At 37.4% G+C, this 19054-nt stretch overlaps 1 protein-coding gene across 4 annotated transcripts in view; it reads right to left on the minus strand.

Moving 5' to 3' along the window:
* Positions 1–4785: 4785 nt before the first annotated feature.
* The window catches only part of ZNF214 (zinc finger protein 214), a 16779-nt gene continuing 2510 nt past the window's right edge, over positions 4786–19054 (minus strand). The window contains exons 1-4 of one of the 4 annotated variants that reach the window (XM_019809621.2): positions 18819–18894; positions 9696–9867; positions 9200–9361; positions 4786–8081 (exon numbers count right to left, since the gene is read on the minus strand). In XM_019809621.2, the coding sequence (XP_019665180.1) occupies positions 6388–8081; positions 9200–9361; positions 9696–9774 (1935 nt within the window). In that variant the 5' untranslated portion in view covers positions 9775–9867; positions 18819–18894 and the 3' untranslated portion in view covers positions 4786–6387. Of the gene's footprint in view, positions 8082–9199; positions 9362–9695; positions 9868–14398; positions 14444–18818; positions 18978–19054 lie in introns of those variants that run through there. The other 3 variants (XM_034666500.1, XM_034666501.1, XM_019809620.2) reach the window with 3 other exon arrangements.

Here is a 19054-nt window from a genome sequence, read left to right on the forward strand (position 1 = left end):
CAGTCAAAACTAGAGGCTCTGACGGCCAGGGTCACCGAGGCAGAGGAACGCGTTAGCGAATTGGAGGATGGGTTAGTAGAAGAAAAAACGAAAATAGAAGCTGGTCTTAAAAAAATCCACGCCCACGAATGTAGATTACGGGAGATTACTGACTCTATGAAACGATCCAATGTCAGAATCATCGGCATCCCTGAAGGGGTGGAGAAAAACAGAGGTCTAGAAGAGATATTTGAACAAATTGTAGCTGAAAACTTCCCTAATCTAGCAAGGGAAACAAGCATTCGTGTCCAAGAGGCAGAGAGGACCCCATCCAAGCTCAACCAGGACAAACCTACGCCACGGCATGTCATAGTGCAATTCGCAAATATTAGATCCAAGGATACAGTATTGAAAGCGGCCAGGGCAAAGAAATTTCTCACGTACCAAGGCAAAGGTATCAGGATTACGTCAGACCTGTCTACAGAGACCTGGAATGAGAGAAAGGCTTGGGGGGGCATTTTTAAAGCTCTTTCAGAGAAAAACATGCAGCCAAGGATCCTTTATCCAGCAAAGCTGTCATTCAGAATTGATGGAGAAATAAAGACGTTCCAAAATCGCCAATCATTAACCAATTTCGTAACCACGAAACCAGCCCTACAGGAGATATTAAGGGGGGCTCTATAAAGGTAAAAAGGCCCCAAGAGTGATACAGAGCAGCAAGTCACAACCGATACAAAGACTTTAAAGAGAAATGGCATCATTAAAATCATATCTGTCAATAATCTCTATCAATCTAAATGGCTTAAACTCTCCCATAAAACGCCACAGGGTTGCAGATTGGATAAAAAGACATGACCCATCCATTTGCTGTCTACAAGAGACTCATTTTGAACCCAAAGATGCATTCAGACTTAGAGTAAGGGGATGGAGTACCATCTTCCACGCAAATGGACCTCAAAAGAAAGCTGGAGTAGCAATTCTCATATCAGATAGACTGGATTTTAAACTAGAGGCCATAGAGAGAGATACAGAAGGGCACTATATTATTCTTAAAGGAAGTATTCAACAAGTGGATATGACAATTATTAATATATATGCCCCCAACAGGGGAGCAGCAAGATACACAAGCCAACTCTTAACCAAAATAAAGAGACATATAGATAAGAACACAGTAATAGTAGGGGACCTCAACACCCCACTATCAGAAATAGACAGAACACCCTGGCAAAAACTAAGCAAAGAATCAAAGGCTTTGAATGCCATACTCGACGAGTTGGACCTCATAGATATATATAGAACACTACACCCCAGAACCAAAGAATACTCATTCTATTCAAATGCCCATGGAACATTCTCAAGAATAGATCATGCTCTGGGACACAAAACAGGTCTCAGCCAATACCAAAAGATTGAAATTATCCCCTGCATATTCTCAGACCACAACGCTCTGAAATTGGAACTCAACCACAAGGAAAAACCTGGAAGAAACTCAAACACTTGGAGGCTAAGAACCATCCTGCTCAAGAATGACTCGATAAACCAGGAAATCAAAAAACAAATTAAACAATTTATGGAGACCAACGAGAATGAATACACAACGGTCCAAAACCTATGGGATACTGCAAAGGCAGTCCTAAGGGGGAAATACATAGCCATCCAAGCCTCACTCAAAAGAATAGAAAAATCTAAAATGCAGTTTCTATATTCTCACCTCAAGAAACTGGAACAGCAACAGAGGGACAGGCCTAACCCACTGACAAGGAAGGAGTTGACCAAGATTAGAGCAGAAATCAATGAATTAGAGACCAGAACCACAGTAGAGCAGATCAACAGGACTAGAAGCTGGTTCTTTGAGAGAATCCATAAAATTGATAGACCACTGGCAAAACTTGTCCAAAAACAAAGAGAAAGGACTGAGATTATTAAAATTATGACTGAAAAGGGAGAGGTCACGACCAGCACCATTGAAATTGCAAGGATTATTAGAAACTTTTATCAACAGCTATATGCCAAAAAACTAAACAATCTGGAAGAGATGGAGGCCTTCCTGGAAACCTATAAACTACCAAGACTGAAACAGGAAGAAATAGATTTCTTAAATAGGCCAATTAACTATGAAGAAATTGAGTCAGTGATAAACAACCTTCCAAATAATAAAACTCCAGGCCCAGACGGTTTTCCTGGGGAATTCTACCAAACATTCAAAGAAGAAATAATACCTATTCTCCTAAAGCTATTTCAAAAAATAGAAACAGAAGGAAAGCTACCAAACTCATTCTATGAGGCTAATATTACCTTGATCCCCAAACCAGGCAAAGACCCCCTCAAAAAGGAGAATTACAGACCGATTTCTCTAATGAATATGGATGCCAAAATCCTCAACAAGATCCTTGCTAATAGAATCCAACAGTACATTAAAAGGATTATCCATCATGACCAAGTGGGATTCATACCTGGGATGCAAGCATGGTTCAACACTCGCAAATCAATCAATGTGATACATCATATCAACAAGAAAAGACTCAAGAACCATATGATCCTCTCAATTGATGCAGAAAAAGCATTTGACAAAATACAGCATCCTTTCCTGATTAAAACCCTTCAGAGTGTAGGAATAGAGGGTACATTTCTCAATCTCATAAAAGCCATCTATGAAAAGCCTACTGCAAGCATTATTCTCAATGGGGAAAAGCTGGAAGCCTTTCCCTTAAGATCAGGAACACGACAAGGATGCCCACTCTCGCCACTATTATTCAACATAGTACTAGAAGTCCTTGCAACAGCAATCAGAAGACAAAAAGGGATCAAAGGTATCCAAATCGGCAAAGAAGAAGTCAAACTGTCTCTCTTTGCAGATGACATGATACTCTATATGGAAAACCCAAAGGAATCCACTCCCAAACTATTAGAAGTTATAGAACAATTCAGTAAGGTGGCAGGATACAAAATCAATGCCCAGAAATCAGTTGCATTTCTATACACGAATAACGAGACTGAAGAAAGAGAAATTAGGGAATCCATCCCATTTACAATAACACCAAAAACCATGCGTTACCTTGGAATTAACTTAACCAGAGACGTAAAGGACCTATATGCTAGAAACTATAGATCACTTTTGAAAGATATTGAGGAAGACATAAAAAGATGGAAAAATATTCCATGCTCATGGATTGGAAGAATTAACATAGTTAAAATGTCCATACTACCCAGAGCAATCTACACTTTCAATGCTATCCCGATCAAAATACCGAGGACATTTTTCAAAGAACTGGAACAAATAGTCCTTAAATTTGTATGGAACCAGAAAAGGCCCCGAATCTCCAAGGAACTGTTGAAAAGGAAAAACAAAGCTGGGGGCATCACAATGCCGGATTTCGAGCTGTACTACAAAGCTGTGATCACAAAGACAGCATGGTACTGGCACAAAAACAGACACATCGACCAATGGAACAGAATAGAGAACCCAGAAATGGACCCTCGGCTCTTTGGGCAACTAATCTTTGATAAAGCAGGAAAAAACATCCGGTGGAAAAAAGACAGTCTCTTCAATAAATGGTGCTGGGAAAATTGGACAGCTACATGCAAAAGAATGAAACTTGACCACTCTCTCACACCATACACAAAAATAAACTCCAAATGGATGAAAGACCTCAATGTGAGACAGGAATCCATCAAAATTCTAGAGGAGAACATAGGCAACAACTTCTATGACATCGGCCAGAGCAACCTTTTTCACGACACATCTCCAAAGGCAAGAGAAATAAAAGATAAAATGAACTTATGGGACTTTATCAGGATAAAGAGCTTCTGCACAGCCAAGGAAACAGTCAAAAAAACTAAGAGACAGCCCACGGAATGGGAGAATATATTTGCAAAGGACACCACAGATAAAGGACTGGTATCCAAGATCTACAAAGAACTTCTCAAACTCAATACACGAGAAACAAATAAACAAATCATAAAATGGGCAGAAGATATGAACAGACACTTTTCCAATGAAGACATACAAATGGCTAACAGACACATGAAAAAATGTTCAAAATCATTAGCCATCAGGGAAATTCAAATCAAAACCACACTGAGATACCACCTTACGCCAGTTAGAATGGCAAAGATAGACAAGGCAAGAAACAACAATTGTTGGAGAGGATGTGGAGAAAGGGGATCCCTCCTACATTGTTGGTGGGAATGCAAGTTGGTACAGCCACTCTGGAAAACAGTGTGGAGGTCCCTTAAAAAGTTAAAAATTGAACTACCCTATGACCCAGCCATTGCACTACTGGGTGTTTACCCCAAAGATACAGACGTAGTAAAGAGAAGGGCCATATGCACCCCAATGTTCATAGCTGCATTGTCCACAATAGCCAAATCATGGAAGGAGCCGAGATGCCCTTCAACAGATGACTGGATTAAGAAGCTGTGGTCCATATATACAATGGAATATTACTCAGCTATCAGAAAGAACGAATTCTCAACATTTGCTGCAACATGGACGGCACTGGAGGAGATAATGCTAAGTGAAATAAGTCAAGCAGAGAAAGACAATTATCATATGATTTCTCTCATCTATGGAACATAAGAACTAGGAGGATCGGTAGGGGAAGAAAGGGATAAAGAAAAGGGGGGTAATCAGAAGGGGGAATGAAACATGAGAGACTATGGACTATGAGAAACAAACTGAAGACTTCAGAGGGGAGGGGGTGGGGGAATGGGATAGACTGGTGATGGGTAGTAAGGAGGGCACGTATTGCATGGTGCACTGGGTGTTATACGCAACTAATGAAGCATCAAACTTTACATCGGAATCTGGGGATGTACTGTATGGTGATTAACATAATATAATAAAATAAAATTTAAAAAAAATGTCTTAAGTTCTTTGATCATTGATTCTATTCCACATTCTTTTATCTTCCTTAAAAACACCTTCAGTTCCTACATTGGATCTCCATTCTTTGCATTTCCTATCTGTCTTTTCTCCTTGTTTCCATCTCATTATCTCTTTTGTATACATTGAAGAGTATACAAGTTTATTCATTACAGTATTCAGTATTCCGCAGTGCCAGTTCTGCTCCTATTGACTTTTACTTTGATCCATTTTAAATTTCCCTATGGTCCTTCATTATTTTTCTTTTTATTTTAGAGGCTCTTCTCTACTTACAGATTTCTACTCTAGTTTTACTTCTTTCAGGTTTTCTGTCATGCTACTCAAGACAGACACGAGTTTTTTAAAAATTTCTTCAGGAGACTGAAGTGACTAATTTTCATGGGTATCAGGTTTTAACTCTTCACGGTGGTATTCTTTCTTTGGTACTGCAATTCCCTGTTATTTCCCTGAACAGGTCCACTTAATTTAGTTTCTCTCGGGCAGTGATGTCTGTACATATTTATATTATCAGTAGTTAGGACTTGTGTATTCCTGCTGACTCCACTCCATTTTACAATGGCCACCTTCAGTCTTCTTCTGTAATTAGGTTATTAGTTCAGTTTTGCACATAGCTCTGAGTTTAGTTCTGCTTCCAGCAGCTACTTCTCTGTTACCTCTCTGTTCTGAGAATAAATCAGTCTACTGCTTAAATCTCTAATTCTGAACAGATGGAGTATCTTGTTTCCTGAAGATTCACTTCTATTCGCTTTTGCTGACATCTTTCACACCCTTAAAGACATTAAATATTGTACTTCTTGTTACGTGGTGTCTGAAGCTATGAATCAGTGTGGAATCCTGGGGAGGGGGATGTGAGAGTGCAACGTGGCAACCTCAAAGTGCAGCACCCCTGCAGAAGATGGTTCCTGACTTTTCTGGTTGACAGAGATAACATCTCCAAGACATCCTATCTCAGATAAAGGGTCATGCAGTGCTTTCCTGTCTTATGTCATAAGCAATCAAATTGTCCTGCCCTATAGTTAATTCTTCCACATTTGAACAATAGGTTATCTACCAGTTTGAGTTTCAAGTTTTGTGTGTGTTTTTCCTGTGGCTTCCTAGGGACTTTAATATAGAGGAGTCAGGATGCTGTTTCATACATAGGTAGCCAATTTCCATTCAGACAAAATGTAAGTAAATGTTTTGAAGTCAGTGAAAATAGAGTTGAATATACAGTACACGATTTCATGCATATGAAAATGCACAAAAAAGGCTAGAATAAAACAGGATGACGAGTTTTCTCCTTGAATCTTTCATATATTTTATAATGGATATGTATGATATAATAGAAAAAGTAAATACACTTTCATTTTAAATATACAGGCATCCTCCTAAGGATTTCTACTTAAACCAAATGATTCTTAGTGGGAGTTGGGGGAAACTATAAATGTTGCTTGGGCTTATTTGGGTTATTTATAGAATTTTCTTCCCAGCAGCATTTATTGGGCTAAATGTTAAGCTTTGATTAAAGTGGTTAACTAAATAAATTATAAGGTTTCTTGTGTGTGATTATTGTGAAGATGTGAATTCTGGTCAAATCCCTTATAATATTCATGGCATTTATGAGGTTTATCTCCTGTGTGGACTCTTTGATGAATTCGAAGAGCTGAGCTATGACTGAAACCCTTGCCACACTTGGTACATTGGTAAGGCTTCTCTCCTGTGTGGACCCTCTGATGAATGTGGAGGTTAGAGCTGTGACTGAAGCCCTTTCCACAGTCATCACATGTATAGGGTTTTTCTCCCGTGTGGACTCTCTGATGAATGAGAAGATGTGAACGCTGACTGAATCCCTTACCACACTGTTCGCATTTATAGGGTTTCTCTCCAGTATGTACTCTTTGATGAGTATGAAGCTTCGAACTCTTGCTGAAGCCCTTCCCACATTCATGACAAGTATAGGGTTTCTCCCCAGTATGGACCCTGTGATGAATACGAAGATCAGAGCTGTGACTGAAGTCCTTCCCACAGTCGTCGCATTTATAAGGCTTCTCTCCTGTATGTACTCTCTGATGAATTTGGAGGTTTGAGCGCTGGGTAAAGCCCTTACCACAGTCATCACATTTATAGGACTTCTCTCCCGTGTGAACTAACTGGTGAATTCGAAGATTTGAGCTCTGACTGAAGCCCTTGCCACATTCATCACACTTGTACGGTTTCTCTCCGGTGTGGACTCTCTGATGAACGTGAAGTACTGAACTCCGACTAAAACTCTTACCACACTGATCGCACTTAAAAGGCTTCTCTCCTATGTGAAGTCTCTGGTGAATGTGAAGTAATGAATTTCTACTGAGGACCTTATTACACTCAGATGTACGGAGTTTCTCTTCTGTATGGACTCTTTGATGATTGTGAAGACTAGAGATCTGACCGAAGCTCTTACCACACACGTGGCATATATAAGAAACTTCCCCTGTGCAGACTCTTTGATGAAAGTGAACACCTAAGCTTTGACCGAAGTTACCATCAACTTCATCACATCCATACAGCTTCTTCCCTAGGTGAATTCTTGGATGTCTGTATAGGTCTGATTTCTGAGAGAAGCATGCTGTGCTGATAGAGCATTGATAGAACTTTTCTCCATGTTGATTTCTCTTGTGGAGAACACACTGTGAGTTCCAATAATAAATTTCTTTACATTTATTACATCCACAGTATTCCTCTTCCATAGTTTTTTTCAGTAGGTCATGTTGACATAGCTCCCCAGTGTACTCCGGAAGGGCTTCTGCTGTTGGGACATAATGCTGAACTATGAGCTTCTGTTCTTTTTCCACAGAGAGATTTTTCCTAGATATGCCAAGGTGGCATCTGCTTCCTTCAAAACCATGTGAATCATTCACATAGATTTCTCTAGCATAGTCTCGAGGGGTACGTTTTGTTTCTAAGGACTGCCAAGGTATAAACTTTGTATATTTTAAGTTCCTGGGACTTTCGCCTTCAAAAGTCAGTTCGTAGTTCCCATACCCTGGTACTTGGGTGGAGAGTATTAACCATTCTTGATGGTGGGAAAGATCTTGTTGCTTTAGGTCTTTGGATTCTATTCCTTGGACAGTTTCCACATAGTTTCTATTCTCATATATCTGAGCGCTGGCATTCCTCCAGCCTTGCCAGGAGAGACAATTTTCATGTTCTAAATACCTGAATCTTTCTTCTTGGGGTTTGTAGCTCTCTTTCCAGTTTCCTGGAAGAATAAGCAGATAATCCATTGGTGAAATAAAGGTGGCTTTAAAAAAATCTCAATGTCTCAAACACTGACTTCCAGAATTATAGGAATATATGTGTGAGTGGGAGGGGGAAAGGATTATGACTTAGGCTGCTCCATATCTGGTCTGAAATTCCTGTGTTTGTTCATTCATATATGTATTCATTCATTCACTTATTCAGTCATTCCACAGATATATCTGACCATGTACTACTTACCAAGTACTGTTAGAAATAAACAAGTAAGGCTGACTGCTTCATGGAAATCATCTTAAAAACTGAGATTTAATGAGGTTACTCTATTTGGGGCATTATTATAAGAAATAAAATATTGTTTCTATTTTTCTGTTATAGCAGAGTGTGACAGATTGTGTGAAAAAATGGCTGCATTAACTCTGTACCTTTGGGTGTCCCCTTCCACACTGACTTTAGCTTGGCTGTACAATGTGCTTTGTTTAATGGGACAATAGCAAAAGTGATACAAGCAGAGACTTGAAAGTGCTTACGTACTGGGGCTTGCCCTCTCTCTTTGCTAGTTTTGAAAATCCTATGACCACCACCATGTAAACAAGCCTGGGCTAGCCTCCTTGAAGAGGAACAAACAGTCAACACATTCCCATTATCCCCACTGATATCAACCAACTGCCAGACATATGAGTCAGACTGTCCAGCCTCACCTTAGACCATCCAGCCCCAATCAGATCACTCTATGATAGAAGATCCATCTAACCAATTAGAATCATGAAAAATAATGTTTAAATCACTAAGTTTGGGGTAGTTTGTTATACAGCAAAAGCTATAAATAGTTGAAGAGAGAACAAATTTAAGACCACACAAAATTGGTTATGTGTGGAGATCTGTATTTGAGATGTAATCCAGAAAATAAATAAGAATAAAAATCACAAATACCTATTAATTACATAGCCTACGTGTCTTGGGAGATGCCTTGCTCTATCTTCTGTCATCTGATATATGACCCATTCTGAGAGTCATATTTCTTCTATCTCAATACAATACCTAGATGAAGAACCAAAATACTCAACAAAATTGGTCCCAGAAGAAACTAATTCTATTACCCAAGAGCTGGGATAACTTTACCTACTGACATGACATTTGTGTAGTTCTCCCACATGACCTCTCTGTAGAGCTTTTTTTGAGAAGAATCCAGGAATTTCCACTCCTCCCAGGTAAAAATAACAGTCACATCTTCAAATGTTACTGCCATCTGGTCGAAGATCAGGTTTTCCAGAAAGAAGAGATCTAAGGGAGAAGATGGACAAAGAAACAGCCATTTAGCAGGTAATATAAGTGACAAACGAAATCAAAAAAGAAAGAACTGCAATAACGAAGAAAAACAAGAAAGGTAAAAGGAGACATAATAATGGGGATGGCTAAATAATGTATGTAGTCACTGAAGCCCATCACAGTCATAAGAAACATTTATTAGCATCTGTCTGCTAACCACTGGGCTAAGGACTTCACATGTATTTCAAGTCGTCCTCACAGCCACCCTCTCTTGTAGATACTATTATCATCCCAGTTTTAAAAATTAGTAAGTAATGGTTGAAGAAGATTAAGTCAATTGGTCCCCAACCCTTTTTATTCTGGAAATGTTCATCTTCTTGCTCCAGTCTGGGCTGGCTGTTCTTTAGTGCTCCCATTTTCAAGATCATATACTTCTTTCCTTTTTGTGATTTACTCCATTAATTGGGAGGTATACACCCAAATGAGTTCAGTCAAGCTTATGAATGTTAATTCCATGGCCACTGAAAAAAAGCAAAGGTGAGAAACAGGCAAGGTTTTCTTCAGGGCACACATTTGGTTTAAAGGAGAATCTCCAAGCATGGTTACACTATATGCTTGAAGTCCTTATCACTCACAAGTGGCTGGGTATCAAATTCTAGAGTGAAAAGAATTTTTCTCAGAATTGCTTCACTATTGATATGGCTTCATTGTTGTGTCTTAGACCCTTTTTTTTTTTTTTTTTTTACTCTAATTCCTTTGCAGGCAACTTTTTCTTTGCTCTCTGGAAATATTTTAGGATCCTCTTTTGACTAGCCCTCTGCCTTCAATGGTATGGATGCATCCTCTGCTTCCCTGAAGTTCACAGGGCTATCAAATCCTTCTTGTGCTTAGTCCCCTGTGGAGCATTCCAGGATGTAATGTCTTTAGCCCTATGCAGCTCTTACCACTGTTTCTCCTGTTGCTTTCCAAGTTTTGGGGTTTTGGGGTTTTTTAGGCATTTATTTATTTGTTTATTTATTTATTTTACTGAGTGAGTGCACACATGGGGGTTGGTGGAGTTACAGAGGAAGAGGGAGAGAAAATCCCAAGAAGACTCCAGGCTGAGTGTGGAGCCTGAGGCGAGGCTTGATCCCACCACCCGAAGATTGTGACCTGAGCTGAATCAAGAGCCAGACGCCCAACTGACTGAGGCACCCAGGCACCTCTTCCAAGTTTTTGTTGAAATTCCTCATTTGCTGATGGCTCCTTATTTCATCATTGCAGGTTCATACAGTTTTTAGTTTCTTATTATCATCATGAAGTTTTAGAAAGAAGAGATAAATATATGTATTCAAACTGCCTAAAAATACTTCTTTCAGTGGAGAGAACAGCTCATTAATTGGGTATGTGACAAATTCATTTCTTTGATGACATTCTCAATTCTAAGTTCAATTAAAAATGTTTAGTAAATACGAATAAAGGAAACTGATACTTTTCATGGAGGAAAACTAGAATTCATGACTATCAAATCATTATAATCATAGCAGTTAAATAATCAAGAAGTTATGTGAAAAAGGCTGTTATCTCATTATCTCATTCTCTCATTTATTGTAAGGTATAATTGTCAACACTAAAGGAATAAGGAAACCAACATTTAGCAAGATTAAGTAACTTTGTACAAGGTCATACAGTTACAAAATAGTGGCCTACCTACTTAGTCGAAGTCAGAGAAGTCAANTCGGAATCTGGGGATGTACTGTATGGTGATTAACATAATATAATAAAATTAAATTAAAAAAAAAAAAAGACAACGGGAAGATATATTNAAAACAACTTGGTAAAGGGTTGTTAATCAAGATATCCATGTACGTCCTTATTGTGTTAAAAAGGACAACGGGAAGATATATAGAAATATTCAAGGATTCAAAATATACCACCCAGGTACTGCTTTCCAAATAAACTACATGAAAATCCATGCCTAAACAATTTAGTACTAACCACAAATAAGGACTCAAGAATGAGAAAATTCAATGCTATTTTTATTTTTTATTTATTTTTAAAGATTTTATTTATTTATTCAACAGAGATAGAGACAGCCAGCAAGAGAGGGAACACAAGCAGGGGGGTGGGAGAGGAAGAAGCAGGCTCATAGCAGAGGAGCCTGATGTGCGGCTCGATCCCGTAACGCTGGTATCACTCCCTGAGCCGAAGGCAGACGCTTAACTGCTGTGCCACCCAGGCGCCCCTCAATGCTATTTTTAAATGTTTATAAAATAAATGTTAAAAACTTAAAATATAATAAGTCCATTTTAACACATACAAATGAAAATATAAATAAAATAAGAAAAATTGGATGCTTTGAAGCCCAGACTAAAGGACTGAAGACTGGAATCAAACAGAAAATAAATGAACTCACTGATTCCTTATTTTGTAAAAAGTACAGAAAAATAAAACTCAGCCTGTTGTTATTGGCTTTGTTATTTTTTTAAATATTTAAGAATTTCTTTAAAAAATTATACTAGAGGGGCACCTGGGTGGCTCAGTCAGTTAAGTGGCCAACTCTTGATTTCAGCTCAGGTCATGACCCCTGGGTCCTGGGATTGAGCCCTGCCTCAGGCTACATGCTCAGTGGGGGGTCTGCTTGAGGATTCTCTCTCCCTCTACCCCTCCCCTTGCTCATGCGTTCTCTCTCTCCCTCCCCCCTTTCTCTCCTTCCCTCCCTAAAATAAATAAATAAATCTTAAAAATATATACTAGAGATTGAGTCTAGTTGCTGTTACTGAAAATTCATAAAATTTTTAAATAATTCTAAAGTAATATAAGTAAAAACTGAAAGCCTACTCTCTAGAAAAAACTCGAGAAGTAACCAGGATAGTTTCTACTGTGTCCTTTCTTTTTTTCATGCATACCCACAAATACACATATCCCACTGACATTTTTTTCTTAACAAAGACATAATTCTGGTTTGCATTTTTCACATCATATATAACCTACAACTTCACATATCAGTACATATAGGTCTTTCTTATTTGTGGTGGTTTTAAAATATGTCCACAAATTATTTGATTCCCTTCCCTTCAAGAGCCAGGTCCCCACCTTTGAGCGTGGGCTGGACTTAAGGACTCACTTCTGATGACTATTATGTAAAAAAACAGAAGGGTGCAAGTTTTAAGACTAGCTCTTAAAGGCACTGCAGCTTCCTCCTTGCCCTTTTCCTTAGATCACTCACTCTTGGAGAAACTGCCTTCCATGTGGTGAGAATACTTAAGGAGTCCTGTGAAGAGGCCATGTGGCAAGGAACTGAGGCCTTCTGTCCTCAGTGAGAAATGAGGCGTCCTGCCAATAGCCACACTAGTGAACCATCTTAGCAGAGGATCCTCCACCCCAGTGAAGCCTTCCAACGTCTGCAGTCCTGCTGACAGCTTGGTGCAGCCTCATGAGGCCCTGGGAGCGCTGCCGCTCCCAGCTTCCTGACCCTTAGAAATTCAGTGACACAATAAATGTGTGTTATTTTAAACTGCTAACTGTAATTTACTATGCAATAAATATTACTGTTCTAGCAAACATTCTATTAGCAATTAATTACTATTACAATCAAATTGTTTTAGAAAATAGAAAGTGAAAATTGCTAGCTCATTATGTGGCTAGTGTAATCTTGACTCCAAGACCAGATAAAGACAATACAAAAAAGTTAGATTATAATCCCTTTTGTAAATTTCACAAATCTATAAAAATCCTAAATAAAATATTAGCTAATTGAGAAATATATTAAAAATATGCATCATGATCAAGCATGGTTTACTATAGGAAGGAAGGACAGTTTAATGAGAAAAATCTATCAATATAATTTACTATATTAATAGGCTACAGAAGAAAACCATAATTAAGTGATGAAATCATGTGATAATAATGTTCAACACTTTTATATGGTCTTTAAAAACTTTTAGCGAAGTAGGAATAAAAAACCCTCTCAGCTGGTAAAGGGTACATATTAGGAACCTATATCAAACCTTAAGCTGAATGGACAAACTCTGTATGTGTTCCTTTTATTATGGTAAACAAGATAAGAGTGACTACCATCCCCGTTGCTTTCAACATAGTACCAAAGGCCTGACAAATACTGTAAGAAAATGAAACGAGCCATAAAGATTAGAAGGAAAAACAAAAAATGTAACTATTTGCATATATTACGGCAATCTACCTAGAAAAACTAAGAGTACACAGATAAACCATAAACTAAACAGAGCTCAGCAAAATTACCAGATACAATAAAGCATAACTATATCAGCAATCAACTGCTAGAAAACAGAAGACACCATTCACAAAAAGCAAAACAAAGAATACTATCTTAACCAAGAATATAAAGAACTCTTTGAAGATAACATTTAAATTTGAATAAGCAGAAAGAAGACGACCTAAATAAAAGGAGAAGCATACTACCATGTTCTTGGATGGGATGAATTAAATTCAATATACTCCAGTCAAATTCCAACTGGATTTTCTTGAGGAACGCAATATACTTTTCCCCCTAAAATTTACAGGGAAGGAAAAGAAGGATATAATATAGAGATTTAAGAAAAACAAGCAGGAAGACTTGCCCTACCAAATAGTGACATACCGCCAAACTACAACAGCAAAATCAGAACTGACAAATAGAACAGTCGAACAGCATGGAAGATTCAGACTGCTTGTTTATATATAACACGTTAATAATAAAGATGGCATTAAAAATGAAAGGATGGATTATTTACTACATGGTGTTGTGAAAACTGACTAACTGTATGAGAAAAAAGTGGATTCCAACTTAGTATCATATACAGTGTGGTCACTAGACAGATTAAACACTTAAAGTGGAGGGCGCCTAGGTGGTTCAGTTGGTTAAGCGTCTGCCTTCGGCTCAGGTCATGATCTCAGGGTCCTGGGATAGGGCCCTGCATCAGGCTCACTGCTCAGCAGGGAGTCCTCTTTTCCCTCTGCCCCCATCCATGCTTGCTCGCTCTCTCAAATAAATAAAAATACATTTTTTAAAATGACATTTACAATAGCAATTAAAAAATACAATTTCTGGGGTACCTGGGTGGCTCAGATGGTTGAACGTCTGCCTTCAGCTCAGGTCATGATCTCCAGGTCCTGGCATCGAGCCCCATGTTGGGCTCCCAGCTCAGTGGGGAGTCTCTGTTTCTCTTTCTCCCTCTGCCTCTGCCTCTCCCCCTCCTTTTACTCTCTCTGTCTCTCTTAAATAAATGAATAAATCTTTAAATATATATATATTAACAAAAATACTTAGAACCTAGATAAATGTAGCTTTTGAATTTAGAAAACACTCCTCAATCTCAGGTAGGAGAAATAAACATAATTTTGTTATCACTAAACTTATCTACATTTTCAATGATACAGCAGGTTTGGGGGAGGATCTGAGAAACTGATTTTCAAGTACTTTTATGAGAAAAAGGAAAAGTGTTAAAAAGAAATAATGAGAGGAGACTAACCCAATGGTATATTAAAACTCTGTAACTCTAAGGATGTGGAGAAAGGGGATCCCTCCTACATTGTTGGTGGGAATGCAAGTTGGTACAGCCACTCTGGAAAACAGTGTGGAGGTCCCTTAAAAAGTTAAAAATTGAACTGCCCTATGACCTAGCCATTGCACTACTGGGTGTTTACCCCAAAGATACAGACGTAGTGAAGAGAAGGGCCATATGCACCCCAATGTTCATAGCAGCATTGTCCACAATAGCTAAATCGTGGAAGGAGCCGAGATGCCCTTCAACAGATGACTGGATTAAGAAGATGTGGCCCATATATACAATGGAATATTACTCAGCCACCAACAGGAACGNGCTAAATCGTGGAAGGAGCCGAGATGCCCTTCAACAGATGACTGGATTAAGAAGATGTGGCCCATATATACAGTGGAATATTACTCAGCCACCAACAGGAACAATTTCTCAACATTTGCTGCAACATGGACGACACTGGAGGAGATAATGCTAAGTGAAATAAGCAGAGAAAGACAATTATCATATGGTTTCTCTCATCTATGGAACATAAGAACTAGGATGATCGGTAGGGGAAGAAAGGGATAAAGAAAGGGGGGGTAATCAGANATGAGAGACTATGGACTATGAGAAGCAAACTGAAGACTTCAGAGGGGAGAGGGTGGGGGAATGGGATAGACTGGTGATGGGTAGTAAGGAGGGCACGTATTGCATGGTGCACTGGGTGTTATACGCAACTAATGAAGCACTGAACTTTGCATTGGAATCTGGGGATGTACTGTATGGTGACTAACATAATAATTAAAAAAAAAACAACAACTCTGTAACTCTAATTATAACACCATGAGGTTGACACAGGAATAGAGAAGATCAATAGAAAAGAATAGAAATCTGGATATGGACCTAAATATAGCAGTAAATTCTAAACATGGTAAAGGTAATATCAAATTTGTGGGGATAAGATGGCTTATATAATTCATTATGCCGGAACATCTGACTAGCCGTTGGCCAAAAAAAGAAAAAAAAAAAAAAAAAGACTGCATTCCCTGCCTCAATTCTTACGTCTTAGTGACTAGAGAGTTGTATCAGATATGCATTATATTTTAAACAATAACTAACATAATAGCAACCATTGTTAGTGATTCTGTTTGTCAGGCACTGTGCTGGTTTTTACATGTTTACATCTTAACCCTAGTAAGTTCTAGTTCCCCACTTTAGAGTTGAGAAACTGGTTAAGTAATGCAATCTAGTTCACATAACTCAGAAGTGGTAGAGGCATGAAACAAGCTTAGATAATGGGTCCAAAGCCTGTATTTTGACCAATAAGCTATACTAAAAAAAAATACTGAAAAGTTAATATATTCGATATCTAAAACTTATAAGAAACTTTTACTTCTTTTTCCAAAACGAGCCATTTTCCTTTTCTTTATCCCTAAATGTGGAAAAAGAAAGGCTAAATTCCTCTGCATTGCCTATTAAGCACACTACATACATATAAAGAACAAAATTAAATACACTTGGACAGCAGTATAAGAATTGAGAGGTGGGCCCATGAGAAAGGACACCCCCAAGAGTGGTCTGTGTGTACATTTGTATATTTGTGTGTGTGTAAAAAATTTAGAAATTTGGTATATAAAAAGGCAGCACCACAATCAATGGAGAAAGTAAATGTTACCAGAAAAATAAAATAACTAAGTGGGAGGAAAAATGTTTAAGTTCTGTCATTTTTCATACCAAAATAAATACCTGATAGGTTTCAGAGTTAAACTTTTAAAATACTTGAAACTATAAAAAACAGTTGAGAAAAACAAAAGTAATTATATATTATATTTGGGGGTGAAGAAGAGCTCTCAGAGCATAATACTATATAAATAAAAAGAAATAAGATTCCATTTTATTCAAATGTGAAACTCATATAAACAAAGAATTCCTTAAAAACAAAAGGCAAACAATTGGAGAAATACAGCCTTTAACAAATGGCTTATGTCTTTTACATACAAAGAATATCTTTTATCAAATAGAAACAAAAAATTTAGTAGGAAAAAAAGTAATGCATGTCAAGAGGCATACATTACTATGTCAAAGAAGGAATGCAAATGACCAGTAAATGTATGTTAAAAACGGTCAACCTTACTAAAGATTAAAGGGATCCAATTCAAAGCAAATTCTTAAAGATAATACTCAAAGCTGGTAAAGGTTCAGAAAAACAGTATCTTTCCTCAGATGGTTATAAAAGTTAATTCATGTAGTATTTCTAAGAAAAGAACTTAAGTTTTTCAAAAGTCTAAAACATGTTTATATTCCTTAACTCTGTTATCCTATTTCTCAGAGCATATCTTGAGGGCATAAAGGTACACTAAATAGATTATGTATAAGAATATTTAATAGAAAATTTTTATGACAGAAAAATATTGAGAATTACTTAAGTTTTTCCCCAAAAAAGATTTTTTTAATTTTTTTTATTACATTATGTTAGTCACCATACAGTACAGCCCTGGTTTCCNAAATTTTTATGACAGAAAAATATTGAGAATTACTTAAGTTTTTCCCCAAAAAAGATTTTTTTAATTTTTTTTTATTACNGTATCTTTCCTCAGATGGTTATAAAAGTTAATTCATGTAGTATTTCTAAGAAAAGAACTTAAGTTTTTCAAAAGTCTAAAACATGTTTATATTCCTTAACTCTGTTATCCTATTTCTCAGAGCATATCTTGAGGGCATAAAGGTACACTAAATAGATTATGTATAAGAATATTTAATAGAAAATTTTTATGACAGAAAAATATTGAGAATTACTTAAGTTTTTCCCCAAAAAAGATTTTTTTAATTTTTTTTATTACATTATGTTAGTCACCATACAGTACAGCCCTGGTTTCCGATATATATATATATATAATTTAAATGAAGTACATATGGCTGGAAGGGAACATATATACCTAGAATAAAGCCTGTATATCTGGAATGGAATGATACATACTTGGAATGGAATATTATATAGTCATTAAAACTCAGGCTACCAAAAAATATTTGGAAAAAATGTTAATTATATTTATATATAACATATATTTAACAATGAAAAAATTATACATATAACAGCTATCCATACAGCCAACAAATATTTAATTAGGGCTTACTACATGCTAGGCATAGTTCTATGTACTGGAAATGTTCTCTGCCCTCTTAGAATATATTTATCATGTTCAAATTTTTTTATATATAATAATCTCTCTATATACATGTATGTTAGATTACCTATGTGACTATATTTTTATGTATGTGTATATACATGTATGTATATGTATTAGTGTGTACAGATTATGTATGGATGTATATCAAATATTAGATATAAGACTCTAAGTAAATAGATCCAAATGTCAGTAATGGCTCCCTCTGGTTGAAGTGCAGAGGCCTGAGTGGTGCACAGGAATAAGTAACCAATTAAACATGAATAGCCTTCCACAATGTGGCCTCACTTTATACATCCATACTTAAATGCTCTACAGTTACTAGCTCAGTTTTCTCATTTTCCCCTCAATTTCTGCCTAAGACTAAATGATCATCTTCTGTCTAGAATAATATCTTCCTATTCATGATGATTTTTGAAACCTGAGCTTCTGTTTCTTTTAAGCGCCACTCATTCTGACACTGTTTAATGTGTGATAACTTGAGAAATTATTATTAACCCCATGTGGCTTACCTCCCCAGTGTTAGAAAAAGACATCCTTATATATTTTCTTAGAGCATCAAGAACAGTACAAATTATACAACAGGATGTTGGCTGGATGACTGGCTGAATAAATGAGTAAATGTTGGAAAAAGACACGGGATGGGAGGCAGGGAAATGCTACATAGGAGGTTTGGAAGCTTCTCAGGCAAGTGAGGAACATTTTCTTTTCTATCTGGTCCATCCATCCCCACTGCAGCTTCCTCTTACTCCCACCACCCGTGGAGAATTCAGGGGCATCTTATAAATGAGAAAAGACAATCCTACTCACCTGGGATCAGACTATGAGGAAAATAGTGAACATTCCTTCCTCTTTTATGCTCCTCTTTTGGGGAAGGGTGGAGTTTTGAGGAGTCTGAGCTGAGGGAGAAGAAAGGAATGAAAGATTGGGCATGCCTTGCAATTCCCAAACTCACTACATTCCCCATATACTAACTGGGTGTGACCCCCAAACCTCTTAGAAAGAGGCCAGAAAGAACCCAAGAACATTTCTGTTCCGTTTCAAGG

The sequence above is a fragment of the Ailuropoda melanoleuca genome, chromosome 8 (assembly GCF_002007445.2).
Source record: "Ailuropoda melanoleuca isolate Jingjing chromosome 8, ASM200744v2, whole genome shotgun sequence".
NCBI lineage: Eukaryota > Metazoa > Chordata > Mammalia > Carnivora > Ursidae > Ailuropoda > Ailuropoda melanoleuca.